The following is an 18,966-nucleotide window of genomic DNA, read 5'->3' on the forward strand; positions in this document are numbered from 1 at the left end:
GACGCATATAACTTATCAAAGTTTCTATACTCCTCAGCTAAAACTTCTCTAATTGTTTATTTATTTATTTTATTTTTTTTCAAAACAATTAATAGCTCTTACTTTTTTTATAAAATTGCAAACAAGGAATAAACAACTATGTACTCTTATTTAGTAATATTCCTAAATTTTAGACTAGTGGTTTGCGTTATATTGTTTTTTACCTTTAATATGATTTTTGTAAAGTTATAATATGATTTTATGCAATTTTTTTCATGAATCTTATTTTGATTTATAAACGCAAAGCATACATTTATAAAAATCATCAAAATACAGAATATAGGGACCAAATCTGCATAAACTAAAACAATGTCGGCCTTATTGTAGATTAAAACGTTTATCGTGTACCGCGATACACATAACCATTCTCCCATCACTTTTTCTTCCTCTTCACCTTCATCACTGCTGCTCCCATTCGGCTATCCCCTCCTTTCTCCTTAACCTTTCCCTTTCTCCATCACACAGTTACACGCAAAACACACAACAATGGCGAAAGTTGTATTGATTTTGGCACTATGCGTGCTACTACCAGTGCTAATCAGCGCTTCCCGTCCGATGTCCCGTCCGTTCCGTTTACAAGGCAGAGTGTACTGCGATAATTGCCGTGCCGGTTTCGAGACCTCCGCCACCACTTACATTCCCCGTATGTTCATTCATCTGCTTCACTCCCTCTTCACTTTTGTTCTTATGTTATTCAATAACGAAACAGTATGATTAATTGATTACTACATATTTTTTTGGTTATTCAACAACAAATTTCGTAGATCTAGGTAAAATGAAACTGTATTATGTCATAATTTTAGTAGATCTGAACTCTGAGTAGTAGTTTACTAGTTTTTACTTAACTATTGTATGATCCGGTGGTTTCTAAGACCTAATCCCTTTTTCCAGTTTCGGATTTCTCAACCCTAATTCATTTAAACACCATAAAGTTAACTTTGTTAATCAATTATCGATCGTAATTTGGTATTTTTTGTTGATTAATAGGTGCTAAGGTTAGGGTTGAATGCAAGGACAAGGAACAGAAACTTCTTTACAGCATTGAAGGAACAACTGATGCTACTGGAACATATCACATTCTTGTTCATGAAGATCATGGAGATGAGACCTGTGATGTGGTTCTTGTGAGCAGTCCATTGGGCCACTGCAGGACTGCTGACCCTGGGCGTGATCGTGCTCGTGTTGTGCTCACTAGCTACAATGGGATTGTCTCTGATACTCGTTTTGCAAATGCCATGGGGTTCATGAAGGATGAGATCTTGTCTGGTTGCACCACACTTCTTCAATCACTCATGGAAGAAGAGGACTAGAATTTGTTATAGAAAAGGCGTAATGTCATTAGTTGTGTTATGGATTTGAGAAAAGTGTTGTTTGAATGTTTATCTATTTGTTTATGTTGTATGGAGATTATATTGTGGGTTGCAATTGGAAGATTTTAAACGAAATCATCTTGATTTTTCAATGTCGATTGTAGAGTAATTTTTCAGTAACAAAAAATTGTGCAATAAACTAGAAAACCGGCTCAAATTATTATGTTTAATTGTTATGTATATTTCAGTTGCTAAAACAGATTGTATATATTTCAGTTGCTAAAACAGATTTCGTTACCCAAAAAAAAAAAAAAAAAAAAAAAAAAAAAACACTTAGCTGTAAAACCAGAAAAAGATTATCGAATAAAAAATTGTTTTGTTGAGAATATTATGCTTTGATTTTAGTTATTATGTTTCTTCTAAAAATATTAGATTTTGTGTACATTAATAAAACTGAAAAGTTCATGAATTTTAGATCGGAAAATAAGTAATATTGCAAAATGGGGATGTAGCTCAGATGGTAGAGCGCTCGCTTAGCATGCGAGAGGTACGGAGATCGATACCCCGCATCTCCACATCTTTTTGAATTTGTCACAATATAATCTTTAAGTTTTTCTTTTATTGCAGATATGATCTATATAATATGATTTCAAAATTTTGGACTTAAATTTCAATGTTGAGTATGCAACTTTAAGGAGAGACAGTAGCATAGTTTAAACTTTGGGTTGAACTTGCAATTTAGTAAAACAAAAATGCTAAATTTGTAATTTACTATTTCCATTATATTATTTATATTCAATGACCATGACTAGTACCTAATGAATTTATAGAAATCTGAAGAACCACCAACCATCTATATATAGTTTGTAACATGGCACACATAAAATTTAGTTATCATGATTAATCTTGTTTTAAAATTTTAAAAACGAGTAAATTACATTTTGATTGTTATGGTTGGCACCAAACTTAGTCTAGCTTTTCAAAAATTAATATGAATGTTCCTCATTGTTGTAACTTGTAAAGCCATTTATAAATAAAAAGACAATAATTTGTTAATAAAAGGTCATATTTGGTTAAGACACTACAGTTGTTCTTTTTTCTTTTTTGGCAATAAAACATATTAACTTACGTTCATAAATAAAATAAAATAAAATACAACATTATAATTCTTCAAATTCACAAAAGAAAACCTTCGGTTTTGGCATAATATAAAGCTGCAGCAAGTAACAAAAAGAGAAGTACGACCCATATGCTCACTCCTAAAAAAAAGCAAAACAAACCAATATCAGATTACCAAGGGTATTTTAGACATTTGACTAAGAAGGTGCATACCATTTTTGGTAGTTTCATTTATCATTGTAACTCTTGCACTTGAATCCATAGATACAGAAGCCAAAGCCCTGTATATTTTATAAAAGAAAAACTCAATTATATAATTTTAAAACACACTGATAATAAATAAATAAATAAACAAATAGAAAACATAAACAAACCTTGAATCATTTGAAAATGCGAGTGATGTTACAGGTCCAAGATGAGCTTTTTTAACAACAGTATGCACCTTCATATTACTTGAATTCAAAATACGAACATCTCCTTTATTTGTACCACTATAATTCACATGATTTAGCAACCAAATATTCCTCATGTTCACATTAATAAAATATTAAAAAATAATAATAATAATAATAATATAAGATGCTTACATGGCAAGTAACTTTCCATCATTTGATACACTAAAGGCAGAAATCGGGTCCCGCACAACATGCTTTGAGCTTATCCGCTTCCATGTTGTGGTGTTCCATTTCACAATACTTCCTCCTCGATCTACCAAAGTCAAAATCCATGTCACAGTTCTATTTTTGGTCAAACTTTCGATATACAAAGAATTAAATGATATAAAGAAATTAAGAGTAAAATTAGTAAAAGAATGTTACACCTCGCATTGTAGTCACATAGAGAAGTTGATCATTCTTGCTATTTAGTGAAAACTTACAAGATCCGAAAATTTCATCCTGAATGAAATTAGAATCACAAGTGAGGAAAATAGGTTTTTATTGGAAAATAATAAATAAAATTCATTTGTTACATTTTCTTGTGGCAAAGATGCTTTAGCTATTGATGATGAGATATCCCAAACCCTAGCAGGGCCACTTCCTACTGAAACAAGAAATTTCCCATCAATGCTGCAAAACAAATAAATGATTAAATTTGAATAACAATAGAAATTTAATTTTTTTAAAAGAAATTAAGCTTTATATTTATATAGAATACCTGAAATCTAAATTCTTCACAGATGTATGAGCATTGGGTACTTCAAGTATCAATTCCATGGTGGGCCACTTTAACACCTTTAATTTACCATCCTGTTCTGCATCATATATTGGATAGAGTCACAATCCATATAATTAAAAGAGGATTTTATAGTGAAAATTTGGGAAAAAAAATGTGGAAGATTCAAGATTGGTTCTTCTACCTCACCACCAACTGCAAGTAAAGAACCATCATGGCTAAAAGTAACTGCTAATTGTTGTCCGATATCTTCTAATTCATCAAGAACTTTCTCAGATGGTTTTAGTTTCAATTTGATGATATCTTCATTCTTGATTGGATCCCATTGATACCATCTACAGATCAAAAATTGAAATATAGAAGTGTCGCAACAGAATAAGCTAGTGACACTGTGACAGTGTGACACCATAGATCAGAAATCAGAATTACCTGCAACTTTTTGGTAATGAACATATTACACCGTCTCCTCCAGGGTGAACAGCCATTCTGTAAGGCAGATCATCACCAGAGTCGAGTTTTTCCACCTGATGAACAGAGTCTAATTGTTAAAAGGTATTTTTAAAAGGATTATAAGCAAAACCGGAACTGACTCACAGGCTGATCAGAAAGCGAATTGGAAGCGGGATCGAAGAGTGAGATGACTAGGGCGTTAGGGATCCCATTCCGACCTTCACCACCGCCACCGGAAAATATCACATAGCTTGATCCATTATCGGAATCTTCGTCTTCGTGATTCGTTTCTGTGTCGGTTAATCTGAGTGCACTGTGTGGTACGAAAGAAGCGCCAAAGAAAGGAACTCCATACTTCTTGCAATTCTCATCCGTTTCCCCATCACGCCTGTTCTTCACCATCGCTTGATCAAATTTCTACCTTAAACGCCTCTATGATGTAAACTAAAAGGAAACGGAACAATTATCAGATGAAAGTAGCTTCTAGTCAACATAGATTCTGAATCAGTCAACCCTAATCTACATCATCAGTCCATCTAACAAAATGTTGCAGGATATCAAATCAAAAATGTTGTCAGTTCGCACAATACTTTACAGTTTACCTCAAGTGGAAGGAAACCTAAATCGAAGCTTGCGGGAGAATCAACTAATGTCGACTAGCGAGAATTGTACTACTTCAGCATTAGAACTTTTATGTGTTTACAATAAGACCCATCATTTGTACAATTGTCAATTTTAGTCCCTTTTGAATTTTGATTACATAAAAATATAAATTACGATTTTCAATAGAAAAAAACAATCTTCCAAAAAGTTTCAAAGTTTTGATTCGGTTTAGTTTCAAATTAATTTTTATTAATAAGAAAGGACAGAAATGTAATCATTTCGATCATTGTTACATGCTAAACAGATAAACTGTTTAAGTGACAAACCATGTTGAAAAAAAAAACCGTTGATTTGGGCTGCCACATCACGTGCATACCAGTTACGGAGGTAAACTGCTTAAGTAGCAGACCATGTTGGAAAAGTTGTTGACATGGCGTTGATTTAGGTTGCCACGTCACGTGCATATATATATATATATATATATATATATATATATATATATATATATATATATATATATATATATATATATATATATATATATATATATATATATATATATATATATATAGGCTTAGGTTATTATGTACAAAGTAATTATTGTATTATTCTATACATAAATATGGACCAATCATTTTACTTATTTTAAGAAAATGATTAATACATATTATTGAGTTAAATATAATTGAAAAATATCATCTAATTTATTTAACATAGATTTGTTAGAGAAAATTTGTATATTTTAAGGGATCATATATTCTTTTAATTTTAAAAATCTGATTTTACGAATTATGAAGTTTTTAATTCGGAAATTCTGACAGAAAATGTTTAAGTATGTTCAAAAATAAAAATATTCTTGAACCATAAAATAATAAAAATATATTCTTGAACATATTTCTTGATCATGACTTTAAAAATTTCTTGTAACATAACAAAATTTTCGAACCATCAATTGAAGAATTAAAACAAAAATTACATTAATTTTATAGAATACATTTAACAATTGCTAAGAATTACATTTATTGTTAAAGAATAAAACTAAAAAAACTTTCAAATCTGAAAAAAAAAAATCAAAATCTAACAAAGACACTACTACATTCTAAAAGAATAATGCTGCTAAGAGACGTCGTTCAAATTTCGTGGTCTGTTCTTCAAGCATCAGCTTCTGTAGAAACAAATCCAATAATAAATTAGTGAGAAAATATTCATATTTCATTCCAATATAATTGGAATTCGTGATTCCATTCTGATAGAATTGGAATTCATTTATCAATAAATATATTAATTCGGGGAATTCTAACAGAATATGTTCATGATTATCATAAAAAAAAACATTCTTTTCTGATAGAATACTATAAACGAAGAAATACCATTCAGTTGAAGCATTTTATCAAGTGCTTGGTGTGCATCAAAACAACTTTCGAGTTCGGATGAGAGGGTGCTACAACCGTCGCAATAAGAACCCTAACCCTAGGAGGGTGCTATAGTCGCCGCTTATACTTCATCCTTCACTCGCCACCTCCTACCCGCCATTGGAGCCAAAAATCGCCGGAGCCACCCCCCTCCTACGTCTGAAAGAGAGCGATCTAGTTGGATGCAAGAAGTCTGGGGTTGTCACGCCACCATCCCTTTCGTGGTGGCTAAGTGTCGTGAATCGCTCAGTCACTGCCATGTTTATATGGCTATTGTGAACTACCGGTGCCCAACCACCGTCGCCGCTTCAACGAGCATCGAAGACGAAGGCCTCCGATTGTAACTGTGGAAATGAGCGATCAAAAGAAAAAAGATATTGGTTGTCGCGTTGTGTTTCACGTGAGTACGAGTGTTTCTTCTTGGGTTTGGATGTGTATTCCAGAATATGTTGTTGTGTGTGTGCTTGGTCAGCCGGAAGTGGAGTGTGTACGAGAGGGGGATGAGAGGGAAAAGGTTGGGGCGACGATGAATAGAAGAGAAGAGGGAAGAGGCGGACGTGAGGATATCTACTAGAAATTGGGTTTTAAAACTGATATTCCTAAATTAAAGAGATATTAATTGATTTATATCTTTACCATAATTAATTAAAATGTATGATTACATATTTACCCTTTTGAAATGATTGGCCTATATTGATTCATACAATAACACAATAATTACTTTAGATATCTGAACCTAGATCTCTCTCTCTCTCTCTCTCTCTCTCTCTATATATATATATATATAGGGGTGAGATCGGTTGAGAACACATAGCTTTCCGAGAAACCGAGAACTAAAAGTGGAGCGTTGGATCAAAAGTAATTCATTAAGGACATGATCGTCATCTTACCAATCTAACACTTTTTAGCAGTGACAAGAATTTGGAATTCTTACACTTGCAATAAGGATTTGAAATTTTGAAATGAGCATCATTGAAATGTTTTTCAATTGATCTATTTCACAAATTAAGGACCATAGACAAACATAGTGTGCATGCTTAGTGCATGGCATAACTATCGTTTAGACAAACATAGTATGCATGCTTGGAGCATGGCATAACTATTGTTTTAATTCAAGTATTAAGTTGATTATTCGAAACATTATACAATGAATGATGAGTAATCAATATGGATCAAAAGTTTTGGGGCCATATAGGATTAGTATTATTATTGTGTTTCACTTTGCATGTTTTGACTTCCTGAATAACTAGGTTATTCAAATCATCCACCGTCGATCATACTTTGGAAGTATCTGAATCACTTCATGGATTTTATTACTTGTGAGACGATAATATCTTATATTCCTGAAACGGAGACATGTGAGTTGTAGTTGCAAGTCAGTTGCATATTGACATATGTAAACGCACCAGTAACTTGGATGTTATAAAACATATCATTGTGTATAATTTGATGAGTAACTAAAAGCAAACATTTGGGTCGAAGTTTATCCGTTCCTTTTACCCAGTGTTTTGAAAACCGGACCGGACCGGCCGGTTCAACCGGTTTAACCGAGAACCGACAAGGCTACCGGTTTTCTAACACCCAAAAACCGCTTATATGCCAAACCGGTAAAAACCGCCGGTTTTATTATAAACCGTAAAAAACCGGTCTGGTTCAACCGCAATTAAACCAGTTTATGGAACCAGCTTGACTTACTCACTTCAAGCTCAAAGGAGCAAGCCGGCTCAAAGGAGCCAGCCTATTGAACGAGTCTTTGATTTGGTCTTCTAAGCTGTGGGGATACTCCATTTTATAAAGTGACTTTGCCCTGTACTTCTCTTCACCCATCGATGTGGGATTACTTCCATGTTCCTTTGTTGTTTATACTTTACAAGTAAATTTGCATGCATATTAAATATATTTGCATCGTCTCTTTTTTACGCAACTCACAAACATATTATATGTATTTACTTATTTAGACTATTTATTTGTTTACGTACCTACGTATTTAATATATGCACTTCATATTTGTAATATACATATATAAAAACACAACTCACAAACATATTATATATATTTACTTACTTATTTAGTTTTTTACACACACCACACGTTTGATATATATATATATATATATATATATATATATATATATATATATATATATATATATATATATATATATATATATATATATATATATATATATATATATATCCGGTTTTTCCGGTTTTTTGGACCGGTCCAACCGGTTGGACCAATTGAACCACCGAACCGGTAAGACAACCGGTTCGATGTCCGGTCCGGTTTTCAAAACATTGCTTTTACCCCATGTGGATAAAAGCGATATATGTGGGCTCCTCTATGATTTAGTAATGACATCAAGCCTGTACTGATTTGATTTGTTCAATTAGTCGGTCGTCATAAATCGGAAATCGGGAAACAACAGATGGATAGAGAGAATGATTATAATCCATGTCTCAGTCCATATGATATCTAGAATGAAGGAATATATGATCCCTTATCTGATGGACACGTCATTGACTAGGTCAGAGTTCGACATCGGCTTTTAAGAGGTACGATTGCTAGTCGGGTTGGAGTCATGCTTGCAATAATAGTTATTAGACTTATCCAAGTGGGAGACTGTTGGATTAGTGTCTAAGTCCATAACTATAATTGGTATGTACTTGACCCGAGAGTAGCATGGTACATTTGGGTTGCATATCATCAGGACAATTTGATAGGATGGGCTTTTGAGAAGAAGTTATTTATGGTTTATTAATATATTATAAGCTCTAATATATTAATATGAAATCATATTGTTTAATTAGTATTGATCAATAATTAATTTGGAATTAATTATGTGATCAAAAAGTGATTAATTAAATATAAGTGGTTGATTTGGTAAATCGTTCATTCATAAAGTGGACTTATGATCCATACTTCTTCATGTTGGGCTAAACCCATATGGTAACCCATGGATACTCCATGGAGGTTTTAACCCATGGAGCATGAGGGATATGGAAAGTCATTAGCGTTTACATGGTGTAACCTTAGTTTGCCACACTATATAGAACCCCTCTAGCTCATGAAATCGACACTAAAAGTGGAATACTATAGGGATAGCCAATTTGTGTGTGCAAGGAATCTCTTCTCAAGTTATCATTTGTTCTAGGTGTGTTGTGATTCCATTTGAGGCATTCATATTATTGGTGCTAAGTTCTTAAAGCTCCAAAGTTCCAAGCTACAAGAAAAGGTATGTTATCTAACTTGTTTTATTGCCCAGGGAATCAAAGTTTTGTATGCTAGTTAGGGTAATACCTTGGAAAGTTCAAGTTTGCATGTATAATAGAGAAAACATAGATCCAAGCTATTTCGGGTTGCATGTACACCTTAGGAGTGTTAGAATGCTCAAAACCCATCAAAACATTCATCACACCCGATCCCCCCCCCCCTCGTTCCCCGTTTTATAGGCTTAAAATTGACTTTTTTTGCGAAAAGAGTTGTTATATTTTAGGCTAAAAACTATTTTACATAAGTTTAAAAGCTTAAAGTTTTTTTTAGCAAATAAAAAAAAATTAAAAATCCAACATTACAAACCGAATATATATATATATATATATATATATATATATATATATATATATATATATATAATATATATATATATATATATATATATATATATAATATATATATATATATATATATATATATAATATATATATATATATATATATATATATAATATTTTTATATAAAGATACAACCCCCCTCCCCCCGGGAGTATGAGACAGAAATAACCATTGTTGACCCTGATCCCGAAATTAAAATGGGGTTTAATCCCGCCCCGCCACCGAATTTTTTAAAAACTTAATCACGTACAGTATCGGGTTCCCACAGAAGTTTTTAACATCCCTAGCCACCATGCCATGGCCAAATTTCTGCCACATCATGCTGAGATCAGGACACAATAGTCATGGTGAGTGTATGTCGTCACATCACGGAGATCAGGACAAAATAGTCATGGTGACACTCGGGTCTTTTAGATTCAATTTCCAGAATGGAATATACCTTCCTTCATATTCTAATGTGATATAATCACATTCTAGCATGTAGCACTTCTAGCTACAAGCTTCTTACCTTAACAACGGTTGATGCTTCTATTGATCGCTTCGATTATCTTTTACTTCAATCTTTTGGCTTAAGTCAGATGCTACATTGATCTTGGTTCTCTGAACCACATAATATACTCATCTTAGTCAGACTCGATTTGATATGACCATTAGGGTCGGTGTAACATCCCGAAATTAGGTACATCTATTTTACCCTTCTTCTTTACCAAATTGTCAAGTTTAGCCCCTAAGTGAAAAATGTTGCGAAGGAGTACGCTGCGCGTACTCATGCGCTTATTATGGACGCGGACTCAATTAGGTACGTTAGGCGTAACTGGCTCAGATGCAAAACCTTAAATGAGACTTGAGGACTATAAAAGGAATGATATGGTCCTTACCCCAGCCACCATATTACAGAGAGTGAAACCCTAAGAGAGCAAAACCCCGTTATAAGCTTGTGTGTGTGCTCTTAAGCTTGAAAGTGCCATTTTGTGGTGGTGAAGAAGAAGAGGAGGCCATTGTGGAAGCTATAAGTTGGATGACAAGCTTAGATCCGAGTTCTACAGAGGTTGGAGCTTCACTTGGAGGTAAAAACCTCAAAGCTTTCCTTGTCATCTTTGATTTGGGCTTTATGGACCCATTTTTAGGGTTTTTGGTTCCAAGGTGGAGACTTTATGAGCAAAGGGTCTCCATAAGCTTAGATCTGCCCTATTCCAGCGTAATAGGTGTTGTAGGTTCATAAAAATCCAATCTTGGACGTGAATATTAAGTCATGCATGAGATGAGGGTTTAATGAGGAAAGAGGAAAGGTGTATGGAGTGGTTGGTGACCTTTACAACCATGCAAATGCTTAAAGGTTTCGAATTTATGGATTAAGTGGCCTTAGAATAGTCAGATCTGGAATTTGAGCTTATGTCTTAACCGTTTACGACCAAAAATTAAAAAGAGTATAAGACTGGGACTGATGCTGGGCGTAATCCCAGTATGCGCATCATAGGGGGTTGAGCTCCCCGATTCTGTGAAGTATCAGAGTACACCCAGCGTACAGGGTTGTTACGCGCCGCGTACTCCGGAGGGTTGAATTTCGTTGACTTTTAGGATTTTGTCAATAGTTGGACTGTTGAACCATTAGAGGGGTAAAATGGTCTTTTACTCTTCTGAGAGAATTTAGAAACGGGTTAGTCTAGCCTTTGAGAGCCGTATTGATTATGAGTATTTATTTTAGGTGATTAGGTGGAGGCTAGATCTGTATACCAAGTTCGAGATTTATCCGAGTTACCCGAGGTGAGTCTTCTCACTATACTGTACTAAGAGTGGTAATTAGAGTTATGTGACAGAATATCTTGTATGTTATTTATATGATGTGATACACTACATTATTTCTATGTGATTTGTGCTATGTATGATTCAGATTTTACAGAGTTAGGACCGGAAGGTCCATAGAGTTAGGACCAAAGGGTCCACAAAGTTATGGGACTGGAGGGTCCCACTGAGACACACTGACCAGAGGGTCATATAGAGTTATAGCCTCGAGTGGCTAATATATGTTGTATGTGGTATTTTGGGGAACTCACTAAGCGTTTATGCTTACAGTGTTATGTGTTATGTGTTTCAGGTACTAGCGAGGATCGCAGGAAGGTGCCGACATGATATGTACACACTAACAGAGGATTGTATTTTGTGATATTGGGATATGTTTTATTATAATGACATTTGATGAACATAATATTTGAGAATATTATATGAGTTTTATGTTGTTTGAAAAATGAAAAATTGTTTTAGATTTTCACGGCGTTACAGTTGGAATAATAATCATCTTCTTAGTCATTACCGAAACAATGGTAACGACAGACATGAACAGAACGAAATCAATTACTAGCGCCTTGGTATCCTTGTGACTTTCCCTAATCCAAGTGTGAGTCATGTGCTTCTGGTAGTATAGGCCTATACTACCTTTCACACCTACTTATACTCATCCCAAGTATTGTCTCGCGGTTCTCCAAGTCACCATACAAGAATTTCACATAGTCATTTAACACATCGGATAACATAACTAAGGTGTATATTACTTCTTGAAACGATTACATAGATGTTCAAGTTCACCTTATACTATGTCTCTTATATTAGGCTACACCACATGATACTATTTATATGGATACTTTATAGATCCTTACTCCTAATCCCTTGCATTGTCACCTGCTTCATCAAGGATCATCTGGAATGCTCTTGCCTTTGGCTTTGGCGCTGCATTTGGCCTTAATGCTTCATTTTTCTTTAGGAAATCTTTTGATATTTCCCCCTTGTCTCCACATCTGTATCATACCTTATCATTAAGCATACAATCTCTAGAATAGTGACCAATCCTCCCACACTTATAACAAGTCACTTCTCCGTAGCATCTCCCATAATGCTTCTTTTTGCACCTCTCACACCACTTTTCTTCATTGCTATCCTAATGCCTCTTGTTGTTGGGGCCATACTTCGGGAACCTATTTTTCTTGTCAAATCTTGAAGACTCCTCAAATTTCCTCTTCTCGCCAACTTCAACCTTTTTGGCGGTTTTGCCTTTGATCATCTCTTCGACAAACTTAGAACCACAGATGGCTGCCTTAAGAGTTGGTTCCTGGCGTATTGGCACAGTGTACTCCCATGGTAGTCCCTTTATATACTTACTGATTTTTTTGCTCATCAGGGACGATGCGCAAAGCAAACTCCATCATGTCTATGAAGGCATTTGTATACTCATCAATTGACATGTTTCCCCTTCTCAATGTCCGAAACTGATTCTCCAGCTCTATCATGTTTTGGGCTTATCAGAACTTGCGTTTAAAGTGTACCAAGAATTTTGCCTATGTCAGTTATAGCGGCTCATTGGGGCTTATGATCTTTCCCAAAGTGTTCCACCAAAGAACAGCCTACCCCTAAACTGATGCACATCATATATGGTTTGTAGCTTGCCCTTACAAGCACATGTTATGAAAGCTAGCTCCATCTCCGAGATCCAGTCCATAACTCCGATTGTATCTTTTTTCACAGTGAATGTTGATGGTTTTCAAGTCGTGAAGTATTTATACTTGCATCCATTTCTTTCAATTCCTTCATCTTGGTTATTTCTTCTAACCACTGGCGGTTTAGCTTGGCTAACGGTTCTACTATAGTTTCCTTCTTCTGATTGTCCCTTATTCAGTTCAGGTTGCACCATTGGCACAGTAGGTTCATCCCTATTAAGCAAAATTTTCCTCATCTCCTCCCTTTGTTTGGCCATCATAGCCCGAATCATTGTTTGTACTCCTACCATCGTGATGGGCTTGAGTGCAACTGATACCTCTGGTGCACGCTCAATCACAGACCACGGATTAACATTAGCATTTTTGAATCCACTTCGAGTTCTCACCATGTCAATATATACACCAAATCAGACGCTTGGTGTGTAACAACCCGTTATTTCCAGGCATTATAAACCGAGTCTTGTAACCCCTTTTGAATGTAATGGGAATATCATCGATAAATGAATTATTCAAAAGCTCTGATTTGGAATACGCTATGTGGTAGATATCATCTTAAAGGTTCCAAATATATAAAGAACGTCCAAATCTGACTTCGCATGAGGAAGTTATGATTTTTCAAAGAAATTCCTTAAAAACGATTAGTTATAAAATAAATAAAAAAAAAAATAATTTTGGAATTTGCCAACGGAGTCTAAACGAAAGTTGTAGATCGTAGTCTCACCTACGCGTGGATATAAAGACCATCGAAAACGGAGTTCGTATGAAGAAGATATGGATTTTTGAAGTTTATTAAATAAATTAATTATTTATTTAAATCAAAATTCGGATATTATCCGAAGAGGAGTCAGCGTCCTTCTCCGAAGTACGCGCTGCGTACTCCTGTACGCCCCGCGTAACCGAGAGGATTGGCCTCGGATCGTCCACGTCGCCTTATCCGAGGAAGCCGACCCGTCCGACCCGTCCGACCCGACGTCCCATCCGACCCGGCGTCCCATCCGACCCACCTCCCCAGCAACCCGTCCCATCCGACCCGAGAACCCAAGAACCCGTCCCATCCGAACCGAGGCAGTCGAGGCTTCGGTCATGCATGACGTACGCGTACGCAGCGCGTACGAGCGTACGCCCCGCGTACCGAGGCAGACCAGCCTTCCTATAAATAGAATGCGAGGGTTTCCAAAGAAAGGGTTCATTTCTCTTCTCTCTCTCTCAGCATTTCCTCGTTTTCCGTGTCCGTTCAAACCCGAAGCCCTGGTCTTTTTGGCTCAAGTCCCGAAGGCCGATTCTACTCCCGAGATTCCCGAGAATCCCAAGAAAAATCAGTTTCCCGAGACGAAACTCTGCCCGGTTTTCCACCTCACAATCTTCAAACTATCAAGTGAGTTCATATCCCCTTCGAACACTCTTTAAATACATTTTAAATGTTTTATACTCTTTTTGGGGAGGAATACAAGTAAACACATGGCTAAAATCGTGTGAAACATTAACCTTTTGATATACTTTTCATACTGTTGTTTTAACTATCTTGTGAAGTTATTATGATACAAAACCCCTCACAACACAGCTTTACCCTCTTGGGATATAATATGTTTATAAATAGAAATATGTTTTATTTATACGTTTACATACAAAAACATCATATCAAGGGTAACATTCTTTACTAAGTCATTTTATGCATTTAAAAGAACTTATGATTTATGCTTTGTCAAACATTGTGAAAGAGGTTAAATTTTGCATACAAACTACTACCTTATTACGGACTTAGTTGAGAATCCATGAGTCGTGTATATCTTCAAACGTTACTTTCTTTATTAGAAAATAATGCTACAAGTCCTGTCTATAACCAGAGTCTCCCGTTCGGAGAACGTGTCAAATGTGTATAGATCTATACGGGAAGTCATGATCCCGCGCCCTGACTGTTAGCTACAGTCCGTCTTTTGGGGTGACAGTTGTCATAACGCTACGACGCCTGAAGAACGTCGCTACAGGAATATTATGTTTAGTATGGTTATAAAACTCATCGGATATACAATTATTATGGTATTATGCTTTTATGAACAAGTAGTCATTAAAACTATTCTTCATTTAATAAGGGCGATTTTCGTATAGCTTTACTATGTAAAACTATGACACGACTTACAAGCACGTCGCTTGCTTGCGATTTTCGGTCTTAAAGACTGCCAGTTACGTCAGGAAAATAAGGGTTTTTCCTGTATACAAACCAAACAACTAATAGGAAAATAAGGGATTTTCTCGGTACAATTAGTTGTAATTCACATCACAAGCATTCATATGCATTTCATACTTTTATAGGAAAATAAGGGTTTTTCTGGAAAACATGCAAACACTTTCGAATGGCATACATCTTCTCAAAACACTACTTATGAACTCACCAACTTAAATGTTGACACTTTTTCTTTGAAATAACTTATATTCACAGGAAACCGCTAGCCAGGTAGCAACTACTTCTGAAGACTAACGCACTGGCGTTAGTAACATATTTTGGATCACCATTTTATATTTGATTTCTTTTGCAAACATGTAACACCTACAATCATGTAAACTTTTCAAACATATTTATATTATGGTGGTGTGTACTTTCCTTTCTATGAACTGTTATGATACTGAATATGATGTCCTCCGCCCCCGAACGATTCCGCCGTTCTGGTTTGGGGGTGTGACAGATTGGTATCAGAGCCAGGTTTATAGTGAATTAAGTATATCAAAACCATTTTTTTTATACAACTATAAACTCAACTGGGCAAAAACACTCTGAGAAGAGTCATACTTTTGAAATTAAATCTATTTAGTTTTTGTAAGTAAGCATGCATTCATTTAGTAATAAATAACAGTTCCACATCGTACCATATTAGAAGTATTATTAATGAGTTGTACAGTACAGGTACGCCTTGGGACACGTAATCGGAACTGGGAAGGATATAGCCTGATCAACTATATTTGTCCGAGAGCCGACTAACGTGTGCCGAGGGGTGTCTGCAGTGGACAACAAATTTTAAAAACTTACCAAACCGTTATTAGAATCAAACACAATAATTTAAATGCTATAGGAGTAATTGCTATTTAAACTAACTTACATGTTTTGCATGTTCCGACTTTATTCAATTCTTATGACCCTATTTCTCGTACAGTCAAATGGCTGGATTTCACCACCCCAATGACCCCTACTTTCCCAACCAAGGCAACGGAGGATGGATCGAAGATGATCCAGAAGAGGATGAGGAACCCATAGAATTGGGTGATGACTCCGGTACTGATTCAGAACCTGAAGTGATCGATCCACCACCCATTCAACCTCCTGTCCATGTGAGGAACTTCCAAGGACCCACTCCCGTCTGGGGAAGTCACCTACATCATTGGAGCCAACAACAAGGCATACGCCCTCCCTACGGCATGTGTCGGGACTTCTACGATGTCCGCGGTGGCAGTTCGGCTGATCGAGCACTCCCGGTAATGGTGGGTAAGTTAGCCAATCAGTCCTATCAGTCCGGAGTACAAGCAAGCCGACTCCGGGATATCAACGTGGAAGTGCAGGTTCACACTTCCGATATCCGTAGGCTGGACAAGATACAAGATAATGTCCAACTCCAGTCTGAGGCATTTCAGGCACAGATAATTGCAGCCCTAGCCGAGTTAAGGGAGCAACAAGCCGCTTTTGATCGACGCCTAATGGAATCGAAGCAATCAGATGCGGAGTCAAGCTCCAAGCGCAACCTACGTCGCAAGTAGTGCCTGCCAGGATTTCAAATTTTGTTATAAATTAGGACTTCGGATAAGAATTTTCTTTTCGTTAAAACTTTCTGTAATCGGAGACCTTTAGAAAGGTCAAAAAGTTTTGTCTAAACTCGGATGTAACACAACTATATGTTTTATATATATAGGGCATACCCCCCCCTTTTCTGGTTTTAAATATGTGTATTCCGTTCAACTCATAAGTGCATCCATTCAAACGTTATTAATAAATCAAGCTCAAAACCCATTGTTGATCAAACCAAATTCTAAATCTATTTAAGGCAGTTGACTCAATATCATTCAACTCACAACCACCAAAACTCATAATATCTCATTTTTCCTTTTGACAGAGCGATGCCTCCTCGTAGATCAGCACGTACCAACGCAACCCCACCACCACCTCCACCACTAACTTATGATCCGGCAATGGTCCAGGCTGCTATCACAGCAGCAGTAGCAGCAGCCCTCTCTCAAATAAACTCCAATGCCAATGGAGGTACAGGAAGCAGCACGAATCATCCCAATAGTGGCACCGGTCAGGGCCATGTTAGAGAGTGTACCTACAAGGAGTTCTCCAACTCGAAGCCAAAGACTTTTAATGGCAGTGGCGGAGTCATTGCACTAATGCAATGGTTCGAAAAGACCGAAACTGTCTTCGAGATCTGCTCGTGCCAAGAAGCAAGCAAGGTTAAGTTCGCTGCTTGCACCTTCATAGATCGAGCCCTCACTTGGTGGAAAAGCCATGTGAACTCAGTGACGCTCACTGTCGCTAACGCCATGAGTTGGGAAGAACTGAAGGTACTACTACTGGAAGAATACTGCCCAAGGGGTGAAGTGCAAAAGCTTGAGCAGGAACTCTGGAATTTGAAAATGGTCGGGCCTGACCTAGTCGCTTACACAGCTAGGTTCAACGATCTCGCTGCTTTGTGCCCTACCATGGTCAACCCAGAATCAAAGAAGGTCGAAAGGTACATTTGGGGGTTGTCACCCCAGATTCAAGGGCATGTCCTAGCCTCCAACCCTATCACCTACAACAGCGCTAAACGCCTGGCGCAACGACTCATCGATCACGGAGCGAAACAGAGTACCATCACAACAGCCGCAAATCCACCTAGGGAGGCTCAGGGACAGATTAGGCCTTGGAACAAGAGGAGGGGACAAATCCTCCAGGAGAACCCCAAGAAACAACAAGTGATAGCAACCCACGCTATTACTGTACCTACCAACTCTGCCCCCACAAGTTCATACAATGGAAAGCTACCGAAATGTAACCAGTGCAACTTCCACCATCACGGTCTCTGTCATGGCCTTCAATGCACCAGGTGCAATAAGAAGGGTCATACAGCCCGCTATTGCAAGGAGCCAACCCAACAATCCGCCCCCACTGCTAATACCGGAGTAAGCCGCGCTTGCTTTGAGTGCGGGAGCACAGGGCACTACCGCAAGGACTGCCCGAAGGCAAACAACAGGAATACCGGCGGAAGAGGCCGAGTTTTCGCAATGGGACAAGATGAAGCCATTGCGGACCCTACTGTTGTTACGGGTACGTTTCTTCTCGATAACTCGTATGCATGCATTTTGTTTGATAGTGGAGCGGAAAGGAGTTTTGTGAGTCACGACTTTAAAAGCATGCTAAAACCAATACCACAATCATTAAGTGAACCGTTCATAGTAGAAATGGCCAACGGGAAAACCGAAGGCACTAAAGAGATATACTTAAACTGCACCCTAACTCTGAACGATAATCCCTTTCAAATCAACCTCATGCCAGTCTCGATTAAGAGTTTCGATGTCATCATTGGCATGGATTGGCTGAGTTCACATCGTGCGGACATTCTATGTTACGATAAGGCCGTTCGCCTTAATCTGCCAACCGGCGAAACCTTCCTTGTCTTGGGCGACAAACCTAGTACCACTCTTAGAATCATCTCAAGTATCCAAGCTCAGAAGCACTTACGAAAGGAGTGTCACGCATTTCTTGCACATGTTGTAGACGTGAAACGCGAAGTCC

The 18,966-nt window shown here is 37.0% G+C and overlaps 2 protein-coding genes and 1 non-coding gene across 3 annotated transcripts; 2 read left to right on the top strand and 1 right to left on the bottom strand.

Annotated features, from left to right (window-relative positions):
* The first annotated feature begins 399 nt into the window (after positions 1-399).
* LOC145074182 (protein DOWNSTREAM OF FLC-like) lies at positions 400-1,501 on the top strand. Its single transcript, XM_079020591.1, has 2 exons — positions 400-682; positions 1,027-1,501. The coding sequence occupies exons 1-2, from the start codon at positions 526-528 to the stop codon at positions 1,347-1,349; spliced, it is 480 nt and encodes a 159-aa protein (XP_078876717.1). The 5' UTR covers positions 400-525; the 3' UTR covers positions 1,350-1,501.
* A 350-nt stretch (positions 1,502-1,851) lies between these two features.
* TRNAA-AGC (transfer RNA alanine (anticodon AGC)) lies at positions 1,852-1,924 on the top strand. Its single transcript has one exon. It is a non-coding gene; the product is annotated as a tRNA-Ala (tRNA).
* Positions 1,925-2,397: 473 nt separating this feature from the next.
* LOC145076693 (SEC12-like protein 2) lies at positions 2,398-4,773 on the bottom strand. Its single transcript, XM_079022502.1, has 11 exons — positions 4,694-4,773; positions 4,236-4,535; positions 4,071-4,165; positions 3,826-3,976; positions 3,624-3,715; positions 3,439-3,535; positions 3,289-3,364; positions 3,056-3,176; positions 2,843-2,959; positions 2,682-2,749; positions 2,398-2,608 (listed from the first exon to the last, which is right to left on the bottom strand). Exons 2-11 carry the CDS (start codon positions 4,491-4,493, stop codon positions 2,526-2,528), a joined length of 1,158 nt encoding a protein of 385 aa, XP_078878628.1. The 5' UTR covers positions 4,494-4,535; positions 4,694-4,773; the 3' UTR covers positions 2,398-2,525.
* Between the last annotated feature and the right edge of the window lie 14,193 nt (positions 4,774-18,966).

Source organism: Lactuca serriola, chromosome 9 (genome assembly GCF_051521515.1).
Source record: "Lactuca serriola cultivar US96UC23 chromosome 9, Lser_US96UC23_V15, whole genome shotgun sequence".
NCBI classification, from domain to species: domain Eukaryota; kingdom Viridiplantae; phylum Streptophyta; class Magnoliopsida; order Asterales; family Asteraceae; genus Lactuca; species Lactuca serriola.

What these genes read in the sequence shown, in the direction of transcription:
- LOC145074182 (XM_079020591.1), top strand. Translation starts at nt 526, where the DNA reads ATGGCGAAAGTTGTATTGATTTTGGCACTATGCGTGCTACTACCAGTG. An exon ending in CGCCACCACTTACATTCCCC is followed by an intron (nt 683 to 1,026) that starts GTATGTTCATTC and finishes GTTGATTAATAG; the next exon opens with GTGCTAAGGTTAGGGTTGAA.
- LOC145076693 (XM_079022502.1), bottom strand. Translation starts at nt 4,493, where the DNA reads ATGGTGAAGAACAGGCGTGATGGGGAAACGGATGAGAATTGCAAGAAG. An exon ending in ATTCGCTTTCTGATCAGCCT is followed by an intron (nt 4,166 to 4,235) that starts GTGAGTCAGTTC and finishes TCTGTTCATCAG; the next exon opens with GTGGAAAAACTCGACTCTGG. An exon ending in AAATGAAACTACCAAAAATG is followed by an intron (nt 2,609 to 2,681) that starts GTATGCACCTTC and finishes GCTTTTTTTTAG; the next exon opens with GAGTGAGCATATGGGTCGTA.